Source organism: Orycteropus afer, unplaced genomic scaffold, assembly GCF_000298275.1.
Source record: "Orycteropus afer afer isolate SDZICR_OR568_19922 unplaced genomic scaffold, OryAfe1.0 scaffold00037, whole genome shotgun sequence".
In the NCBI taxonomy this organism is placed as follows: Eukaryota; Metazoa; Chordata; class Mammalia; order Tubulidentata; family Orycteropodidae; genus Orycteropus; species Orycteropus afer.
The window spans coordinates 13,923,080-13,933,922 of record NW_006921624.1 but is presented as its reverse complement, the minus strand read 5'-3'; the positions used below and the strand labels follow the sequence as shown (position 1 = coordinate 13,933,922).

General features: G+C 51.6%; 1 protein-coding gene across 1 annotated transcript; it reads right to left on the bottom strand.

The window, feature by feature from the left end:
* Positions 1-5,806: 5,806 nt before the first annotated feature.
* ALAD (aminolevulinate dehydratase) lies at positions 5,807-10,240 on the bottom strand. Its single transcript, XM_007936694.2, has 11 exons — positions 10,128-10,240; positions 9,193-9,243; positions 8,591-8,687; positions 8,063-8,198; positions 7,860-7,943; positions 7,664-7,752; positions 7,288-7,343; positions 7,123-7,210; positions 6,942-7,028; positions 6,509-6,638; positions 5,807-5,868 (listed from the first exon to the last, which is right to left on the bottom strand). The coding sequence occupies exons 1-11, from the start codon at positions 10,238-10,240 to the stop codon at positions 5,807-5,809; spliced, it is 993 nt and encodes a 330-aa protein (XP_007934885.1).
* Positions 10,241-10,843: the final 603 nt, after the last annotated feature.

The window sequence follows — 10,843 nt, the reverse complement described above, 5'->3', positions numbered from 1 at the left end:
GTCTGTGCAGTCTTTCTGCCTAGTCTGCCATCTTGCCAGTCTCTGTATTCCATTTACTTTTATTTATACAAAAAATGCATGAACATACTCTTGTAAGAAATGCATTTGAAGTTAAAATAATACATGTAAAGCTAAAGTCGCTTTGAAAATAAAACCTCACCCTCACTGCTTTGTAGGCTCCCACTATCAGTGGCTCATGCTTTTGAAACTGGGCTTGCAGTGAGAAGACGTGGATCCCAGCCTTGGTTTTGCCACTGGCTTGTGGTGTGATTGTGGGAAAGTTCCTTCTCTGGGTTTTTCTCCTCATCTATAAAATGAATGTTTAACTAGGTGGTCCTTAATAACCTCTTTGCTTTGACATTCTGGCCACTATTTCTGTAATTACAAGAAAGAGTTTCCATGCAGTGGAGATGGTCATTTGCTCCAATATCAGTTCTCTCCATCTTCCTTAGTCATCGGACTGAGTTTTAGCTGAGCACACGGCTGCCTTCTTTGACCAATTTTCCAGCCTCCCTTACACAAGTGACCAAGCTCTGGCAAGACCATGTGAGTAGAAGTGATGTATGCAACTTTTGGGTTATGCCCTTAGGAGGAAGGCTCATGCACTTTTCCTCTTTCTGCTGACTGACAAGAGGACCTGATGGTGTGAACTGGGCCAGTCAATTCTGATCATTAGATGGAATTATGAGTTGAGGATGGCAGAAAAGGCAGGAACCCAGACCTCTCACTCCACATAGCTGACATAACCCTGGACTGCTTAGAGAGAAGTAAATTTTCATCTTCAGCTACTGCTATTTTAAGCAAAGGCCTATTAAACCTGCATCCTAATACACAGGAAGTGACTGGGGAATGACATTAGATTGAGCCTCAGGACAGGTTTCTTTGAGGAAGTGACACTTAACCTGAGATATTAACAAAAAGGAGTCAGTTGTACAGATTTGGGGCAAAGGCACTCCAGGTAAGAGGGATCACTGGTGTAATAACTCTGAGACAAACAGCCCTCTTCTCTGTTGAGACTGACTTGACCAATAATGTGCTCATCTCCCATTCTTTAGTGTTTGAGCTAAAGGATGGGTCATGTGATCTGAGCAGGGCCAATGAGAGACCTCCAGAGTTTGCTCTGTGAATGATGAAACAAAGGCTTTCTCTTGGATTTGTCTTAAGGACCATCTAAGCTTGAGGTTACTGGGAACCATGTTGCTGTCAAGTGACAAAAGCTTGCCTGAGAATAAAACCAAGCTGAGGCGCGCTTAGATGAGAGCTGGAAAGGGACAGAGCCCTTAAGAGCCTTTGGACTCTGGATCCACGCATACCTGTTACCACAACAGAGTTACGGAAACCAGTCATTTCCTTTTCTGTTGAACTCGGTTTGTCACTTGCAACCAAAAGCACCCAGAGAATGGGGCGGTGTTTCAAATCACAGGCTGTAACTGGCAGACAGTCTGGGGCATGGAGGTCAGGACTCCTTTCCTGGTTGGGAAATTGGTCATCTATGCTTTTAAGTGAAGGAGCTCTGGTAGCATAGTGCCTAAGGCATTGGACTGCTAACCAGAAGGCTGGCCGTTCAAACCCACCAGCCACTCCTCGGCATGAAGATGGGGCCATCTACTTCCGTAGTGATACAGCCTTGGAAACCCAAGGAGGGGTCACTATGAGTTGAAATTGACTCAGTGGCAGTCAGATACTTTTAAGTAGTAAAGTGGCCGGTTATTATGGCTGTTTTCTTGGGGGAGGAGGGGCCCTCAACCATATGCCCACTGAGGGTGAAGTTTTAGGGATTTCGGTAAAACAAAAAAAGTCAGGGTAATGGAATATGTTAACTACTTGTGACCTTCAAGAATACTGGTGACGTAGTGCCTAAGGCATTTGACTGCCAACCAGAAGGATGGCTGTTCAAACCCACCAGCCACTCCTCAGAAGGAAGGTTGAACAATCTACTTCCATAATGATACCACCCAGGGGTCGCTATGAGTTGGATCTGACTCCAGGGCAGTGAGTTTGTGTTTTTTTTGACCTTCAGTAAGGTCTTACAAAAAAAAGAGACCAGCTCCTGTCCAAGCTAGAATTCTGATAGCAGAACAAGAAAATCAGGTCTCCCTGGGAGAGGCCTTTAATGTCCAGGAACAGGCTGTGAAGCCTGAGTCTAATAATAGTGTATCTTGCAGCGTTGTGAAAACTCAGTTCTCTGCCCCAGGATAAGATTCTTACCGGTAAGGGCAGGATACACAGCAGAAGACTGGGACCCTGAAGGACCCAGAGCACCAGGACCCTTCCAGTGGAGTCCTTCCTGATCACTGTCGCCTTAGATAAAACACTGCAGACTGAGCAGACACCAAGTCTGCCGTCAGTAACAAGTCTTGACTCCAGAGGGCGCCACTCACACAGACCAGGATGCCTGGTGGCAATTCCACCCCATTCTTCCCATTACTAAAGCTAGTACAAGCATACCTGGTTTTACTGGGCTTTTTTTTTTTTTTAACATTTTTTACAAATTCAAAGTTGTGGCAATCCCAGTCGAACAAGTCTATCAGTGCCATCTTTCTAACATGTCCTGACTTCGTGTCTGTGTCACTTTTTAGTAATTCTCACAATATTTCAAACTTTCTCAGAATGCACACTTAATAAACATAGGGAGCTCTGGTAGCATAGTGGCTAAGACACTTGCCTGCTAACCAGATGGCTGGCGGTTCAAACCCACCAGCCACTCCTCGGAAGGAAGGTTGGGCAATCCTACTTCCGTAGTGATACTGCCTTGGAAACCCAAGGAGGGGTCGCTATGAGTCGGGTTTGACTCGACGGCACATAACAACAACAGTATAAACATAAACTTTTACATGCACTGGGAAACCAAAAAATTCATGTGACTCACTTTATTGCAATACTCCCTTTACTATGGTGGTCTGGAGCCACACTCACAGTATCTCCAAGGTATGCCTGTACAGCATTATTACGACTCTGCTAAGGTTTATTGAGGCAGTATGATGGATGGTAAGGGCAGGCCTTGGAATTAAGACTACATGGGTTCAAATCCTAGCTCTGTTGTCTGCAGGTTGACTGGGGTCTAGACTGGCCTTGGGCGAGTTGCCTAACCTCTCCCCATGTAGCTTCCTCATTGCAAAGCATTCCAAGCTAAATTTAGGGTGCTCTTTCCACCCCAACATTGCTCTCGGTCCTCCTCTAGGCTTCCCTGTTGTGGTAAGTGTCCCATTAGCTATCTAGGTGCTCAAGCCACCACCTAATTTACCTCAGAAACACATCCTAAATCCATTTTCCTTCTCCATCCCCACTGTCAACACCTCATTCAGGCCACCACCATTTCTCACTTGCCTTTTCATGGTGCTGCTAAAACACTTTAAAAAAAAAAGCTAGTCACATTGAGTCATTCTGCTGCTTAAAATCCATCAAATAGTTTTCCCTTCTTCTAGTCCAAAAGCTAACATGGCCTTTTAGGCCCTGCATGAGTTGGTCCCAGTCACACCGTCCATTCAGTTCAGGCCACCTCGTGTGTCCATGTGTTCCAAATGCACCAGCCTCACGTTCCTCCACCTCCAGGGCCTCTGCTCTGTTGTTACCTCTGCCTGGAAGGCTCTTCTTCCAATCCTCTCTTACCCTGGCCACTCATCGTTCCAGTCTAGGCTTAAATGTCAGTCCCGTCAGGGAAGAATTGTGTTAGCCGTCACACCAGCTTAGGGCTTTGTGACCTCCTCTCACCGCCCGTGTGTTACCTTCACAGTATGGACCATCCCTGGCATTGCTGCAAATGTCTGCCCCCTGGTTCTCCTCAGAGACATTCACCGTTTCTGCTCAGCATTTACCATACACTCCCCTGGGAGGTCTGGACACAGAGTCGCCCGCTTCCTGTGGACTGTTATACCTAGCGGGCAGCGTCTGTCTTCTGTCTCTCTGTGCCTAGAACAGGGCTGGGCTCCGTTTGTTCAGTGATGGTGAGTTTGGATGGCCTTGAGACTTCCCTTCCCCATTAGTCACTTTAGCCAGAAATGAGTCAGGGGCGAGGGGCTTAGAGACAGGTGGCCAATAAGCTAAGATAGCCAAAAGCCCTGTCTAAGCCCCAAGGCTTGTCAATGGCCTCTCTCTTATTAGTGCTTCCGGCCCCAAGGCTGATGTTTTAAATCTGAGCCAGGCCTAGGCTCCCTGGAAGGGGAAGCTTGGTGGTTCATCGAGCAGAATTTGGCTGGCCACCTTCCAAAAGGCTGGGGCAGGATGAGATCAGGTCTCTAGGTGGGTTGGCCAGTTCTGGGGAAGACCGCCCGAGGTGAGTGAGAGGGGGCTGGTCTGACTGCAGGAGCTTACAACTCTAAATTCTGGAATGACTTGCATTGCTCGAAGCCCAGACTGAACTTGCCTTGGCTCCACAGCTGGTGTTCCTGGGACTCTGCCAACGGGGTTCTTCCTTAGCTGAGCCTTACCTTTCACCAGGGGGAACACGATGCTGTACTAACTTCAGGAGAATGAACTGAAACCACTCATCCAGTAGTCGCTGGATTCAGAAACCCACCAAGTCACCCTGGCTTCCTCATAGCCATCTAGGGGCTCTGATTTAAAACATCAGCAAAATCTGCCAGTGCTGTCTCCAAGTGTATCCTGAATTCATACATTTCCTCCCATCTCCACTGCTACCACCCTGGTGGTTCATAATAGCCCCTTCACCTCCCCCATGGCAGAAACTGGGAAGCTGGAACACACAAAACTCTTGGTCACTCACAATCCTTCAGTTATCTTCCTATCAGATGCAAAGTAAAACCTGGGGTCCCTGGAAGGGGTGGGAACTGGTTTTCACCTAACTAGCCAACCCGCAGCCCCGTCACCCAGTCACTTCTCCCCCTGCTCTCAATAATCCTGCCAAGCTCCTCCTACCACAGGGCCTTTCCCGTGTGCCATTCTCATGGCTCCGTGTACCTTCTTCCAGTCTCTGCAAGGGCCCTCACAGGTGTCAACCTCAGGGAGGACTCTGACCACCCTCTCAAGTGAAGCCCTTCCTGTCATCCTCCATCTCAGTCTCTCCTCTGAAGCACTTATCACAATTTGTTGCTGCTTTGTTTTCTTGCCGTTGTCCATCTCCCCTACTCTCCTTGTATAAATCCCATGAAGAGAGACAAGCTGAGGTCTGTCCTGCTGTATCTCCAGCACCCAGCCAGGTTCTCAACAAACCTCCCTTGAATGGAAAGCCTTTTTTGGTGGTAGCAACTTCAACAGTCAGGGATCTCTCTCTGCTTCTGAATTTTGATCCTCAGGCAACATTTCTGTTCGTTAATGAGTAACTCCTCTCTGGGTATATGGCTCAGAGTGAAACAGGAGATTGCAGGCAGCCTGTTTGGGAAATGTCTTCCAGTGGAACTGCAGCAAATCTCAACTCTAAACCCGAGGATGTCAACGCAGGTCTCAGTCCCAGTGCCCAGCCCTGCTGCCGGAGGCCCTGGGATTTCGAGGGTTCTTAGGATCCAGCTGCTCTCCTCTTCCCTAATACTCCAAGTCCCTCTCCCAGGTCCTGCAAGCCTGCACTCCATACCTCCTGGCTGTTGCCAAGCTGAAGGCACGCTAGGGGCAGGAGCTGGGGGTGGCAGGGGCAGCTCCGGCTGATCCAGGGGAGGGGTGGGGAGCCTCTGGAAGCCCGTGAGGATGTGGTTGCCGTGGGGACACGTAGCATGCTCACAGAAACCACCAGCTGGTGAGCAAGAAGAGGGTAAAGGGCACAGTTCTAAAAGCAGCATTTACTTTGGTTTTCACTTCTCCAAGTCCCTAGGAATTCTGCTAAGTTCTGGTTCTTGGGTCTGGCACACTCTGGCCCTCACTCCTCCTTCAGCCACTGCAACAGTTGAGGCGTGTAGTAGGTAATGATGATGTCAGCACCTGTGGTGGGAAAGAAGCAGGAAAGAGAATGGGGAGGGGGGCAGGGACCAACTCTTGGCACAGCTTCCGGGAGATGAGGGCTAGGGAGGGAGGAAGGGCCTCCAGCCACCGGGAAGAAGGACAGCCTCTGGGTGTCACAATGTAACACTGAGCCTAGCTCCAGTCAGTTCTAGCCCTGTGCTGTGTGACCTTGGGCAAGACATTTTCTCTATCCGGACTTCCATCTGCTCAGGTATAAAATGCATGGTGGGAGAAACAGGCAAGTTCTAAGTGTCCTTCCCACACCTGTGTGCTATCAACAAAACCAGCTTCCTCTGATGGTGTGTTAAGCACATGCCAGCTACATACATTATCTCATCTAATCCTGATGACAAGCAGGAAACAGGCATGTTATCCCCACTTTACACACGAGAATCCCGAGGCCCACAGGAGCAGCTTGCTCAAGGTCGCACAGCCAAGTGACGAGGGCTCTGCTTTCTTCACCCTTTTGTGTTTCACTCTGCAGTCCCACATCCCTTCCTCAATCAGCGTTGCCATCACTGGTATTTCTCGGTTGCCTCATGACTTTATTTTCCTACTTAGGCGAAGTGCCTATCAGTCACCGCGGCACAGGTCAAAACCCCCACCCCTGCCTGCTTACCTGCTCTGCGGAAAGCAGACATGGCCTCCAGGACGGCGGCCTTGAGATCAAACGCCCCGGCCTTGGCTCCATGCCACAGCATGGCAAACTCTCCAGAAACGTGGTATACGGCGAGAGGGAGCTCAGGGTGCTGTAGAGAAGCGGTGATGGGCAAACAACGGTGAATCGAGGTTGGTGATGCCTCCGGAAGCGTCCTATCCTCCCTTCCCAATCTCTGATCAACGCCCCGCCCTGAGTCACTACTGCTGGTAGCCTGGCACTTGGTTGAGCAGTAAGCCCACGGTGATGCCTGGGCAGAGGTGGGGAGAAGATACCTGTTCAGGGGCGGAGCGCTCCCAAATCCAAGGTTCTCAGTCCCTTAATCTAAGGTGGCAGAGTCTGTGGGTAAACACTCACCTCCCCGATCCCCCTCCTGCCTCTGCTCCGTGCTCACCTTGTCCTTGACCGCCCGCACGATGTCCAGGTAAGGCATTCCTGGCTTCACCATAAGCATGTCAGCTCCTTCCCTTACATCGCGGTCCTAAGGGTTGAGGGTACGGTGTGCGCAGTGTCAGAGAGTGGTGGGGCGGGGAGGACAGGGAAAAGCTGAGGGGACTCAAGTCCTGGCCCCTTACCACTGCGCGGAGGGCCAGGCCTCGTGCTCCGGGCGGCAGCTGGTAGCAGCGGCGGTCTCCGAAAGCAGGGCTCGACTGAGCCGCATCCCTGGGAAGCAGAGCCATCAAGCTTTGTGCTAAATGGACCAGGGACTTCATAGCAGACCCCCGTTTCGTCCCACTTACCGGAAAGGTCCATAGAAACAGGATGCAAACTTGGCACTATAGCTCATCACTGACACCTGTGGGCAACAATGGGGCTGGGCCTCAGCCAGTGCTCTCGGGATGTCCCAGGACGATGTGGCAGGGTCAGGAAGGGCGTAGGCTGGGAAGAAGAGTGCCTATGTCCTGGTCCCAGCCCCACTGTGTCACTAGGAAAGTCCTGGGCCTTGAGTTCCCCATCTCGGGTACAGAGGTTGAGATGGACCCCAGAGACCTCATCCAGTGTTAGCCTCAGTTCTGCGATTCTTTGCAGCTGTGGCGTCAGGGGCTGGGCCAAGCTCTCTCCTTGCCTCCCCACACTCCTCCTGGGCATGGCCTGCACTCCCTCCCCCATCCATACCCTGTTGCCAAGTCCATGTGCCATCAGGGCCTCTTTGATGGCTTCCACGCGTCCATCCATCATGTCCGACGGGGCTACCACCTGACATCCTGAGGGGCAGAGGGTGGCCTTCAGAACTCTGGGACCCTCCTGTCCACTCCGTTACCTCCCCAACCTAGAAGCTCCCTGCCACCTCCCTGCTGGCTGGCTAACTCACCTGCCTTAGCATAAGCCAGTGCCACCTCTGCCAGTCGCTGGCGGCTCTCCTCGGCCTGGAACGCCCCATTCTTGCTCAGGAGCCCTACAGGACAAATGGCTGAGTTCTGGGGAGCACCCCGGGCCCTGGCCCATCCTTACCCGGGGAAGAAGTAGGCAGTGGGAGCACAGGTGGCAGCAGAGCTAGCCGGAGGGGGAGCTCACCACAGTGACCGTGGGAGGTGTAGGGGCACAAGCAGACATCGCAGGCCACCAGGAGGCTGGGGAAGGTCTTCCGCAACAGGCGGATTGCCTCAATAGCTGGAGAGTCCTCAGAGTCAGCTGCAGAGCCCCGCTCATCCTAGGGGCAGGGGCAGGGGCAGGACAGAGTACTGTGTCTGTTACAGGAAGCACTGGAGACGGCACGACAGCCGCCATCACAGAGCACAACCCGCCCTTGCCTTTTATCACCATCACAGACCCTGGAGGGAGACACACAAAGACTGTCCCACTTTACACAGGGGGCAACAGAGACCCAGACAGGGGACCTGATTTGCCCAGTCAGGTGATGTGGTTCTACTTAGCTTTCTGACTCTCCATGGGTGCTGTCTTAGGGCACAGACCACGTCCGTTCACCTGTGGCCCCAGGACCAGCAGAGGGTGTGAGCCAGAGTACAGTCAGTGTGGAACCTCAGCTTACCCTCACCCTATCTCCTGCCCCCTCCCTTCTCAATCCCATCTCTGATTTTTTACCTTGGGAACTCTGCTGGGCACGCCAAAGATCAGGACGCAGCACAGGCCCTCTTCCACCAGTGGCTTCAGCATCTCCTCTAGCCGGTTCACACCATACCTGGGCGGAGGGGAGCGGTGTGGAGGGACTGATGTGAGGTCGGTCCCAGGCAAGGGTCTTCCCCATCCCCAGCATGGTGCCTCTGTTAGGAGTCAAGGTGCACATGGCACCACGAGGGCTCAAGCCCCACAGCCACAGTATAGGGAGGGAAAAGGAACACAGCCAAAACACAGACGGAGAAACTGAGCCCCAAGTAGCAGAGTTGTGGAATTCAGCTGGGAAGTTCCTTCTAAGGTTCTCTTGTTGAACTCTGGACTCCTGTCTGAAGTTCAGGTCCCCATCCAGCTAGCAAAGAGCCTCTGCTACGATGCCTCTGCTGATGGGTGGCTCTTTACTGTACGGGGCTGCCTCTTCTATTGTGGAATGGCTTTGACCCTAAGAAAACTCTTCTTTCTTCTGAGATGAAGTCTCTAGAGCTGCCATCTCCTGGGTCTGCTTCCACCTTCTGGCACTTCCACACGGGAAACCCCTCCCACCACCCCACCCTCCCCACCATGCCTCCTACCTGGCCACTCCCGGGAGGCTGGCAATAGGTTGTATGTCATCAGGAACATCCCTGCAAGAGTGGGGGTGGGCTATGGATTGGTAGTTGTAGGAAGGACCAGTGGGTGAGAGGGTGACGAGAGGGATGGTTGGGGGATGGGAAGGAATATGGCAGTGGAGATGGTGGGAGGAGAATGGGATCCTGTGTCTGGCTCCCCTGCCTGGCCAAGCCCAGGGCCTGAAATGGTAACAGGAACAACAATAACGTGACAACAAGAGCAGTGGTACTAAAAGAACAGTAGTCAGAGGAGCGAATCAAGTGGTTTAGGACTTGGACTCCGGTGTTAGATCACCCCTGCATCCCAGCCCAGCTCTGCCATTCAGTGACTGGATAGGTTTGGCCAAGTTGTACCAAGTCCTCATCTGTATCCAAGGTGGATTCATTCATTCAACAAATACTTTCTGAGCACTGTTCTAGGCTCTGGTGACACAGCAATGAACAAAGCAGACAGAAATCCCTGCCCTCACGGGGCTGATACTCTAGGGGATAATGTCTGTGCCTTCTGAGTGCCGTCAGGACTGAATGAGACGATGTGTGTGGGTGTTTAGCACAGTACCTGATACACAGTAAAGACTCAATAAATGTCAGCCGCTGCTATTATCAATCATCGCAGTCGCCACCTTCTACATGTACATGCGCTTTGAAGTCAACAAAGCACCTTTTGTCTTTTTGCAAAAGCTCAGGATGGCAGGCAAGGGTTACTCTTCTCACTTTCCAAGATGGGAGGATTGAGTTCTTTCCAAGGTTTATTTTGTTCCTAAGACTGCTGTCCTGAACCCAGCAGGTCACTTCCAGTAGAAGGATCATCTGAGTTCCAAGCTGACCCCTCCCCCCACAACACCAACACCTGCCCAGCCCTGGCAGATCGAGGCCTGGCCTGTTCCCCTGGCACTCACGTGACGAAGACAGGATAGATGAGGTTGGAGGCGTTGAGGGCGGTGGCAGCTGCCTGCCAGGTCCGAAGCAGTGGGTGGAAGTAGCCACTGTGCAGGACAGACTGGGGCTGCATGGTACCGCCTCAGTGAGGGTATGGGGCACTCAGCCGGAATCGAGGGCGCCTGGGGCGTCAGCTGCGTGCTTAGCCCTGTGGGGGTGGCAGGAGGTACATAAGACATGATCCCTGACTCCAGGAGTTGCTCAGACACCCCCGTCACCCAAGCCCTTCCAGATCCCTGCCTTCCCTGCTCCCCGGCTCTGCACTACCACCCAGAGTGTGGGCTACGAAGCTGCCCTGGTGCAGAGAGAAATGAAGGGGAGCCTTCAGGACCTTCCATAGAAACGTGACAAAATCATTTCCGATTTACTGACTCTGAGAATATAGAAGCTGGGCTTCTATAACAGCTACTTTTTTAAAATTGTGATCTGGGTCAAAGCATACTGAGCAAATTCATTCTATGTATGGCTATTTTTTAAAGAAATAACATTTTTCTAGAAATTTATTACAGTTTCTCAAAGAATGATGGATTGCGGGAAACAAACAAACAAACAAACAAAGAACTGGTCTTCCCCCACAGAGTTTGAGTATTAATCTGGGCAACACTGAAACTGTGTTGCATGAAAAACTCCCTATTTCAACTCCACTTCCAGAAAGCAGGGCTGTGAACATCTGGCA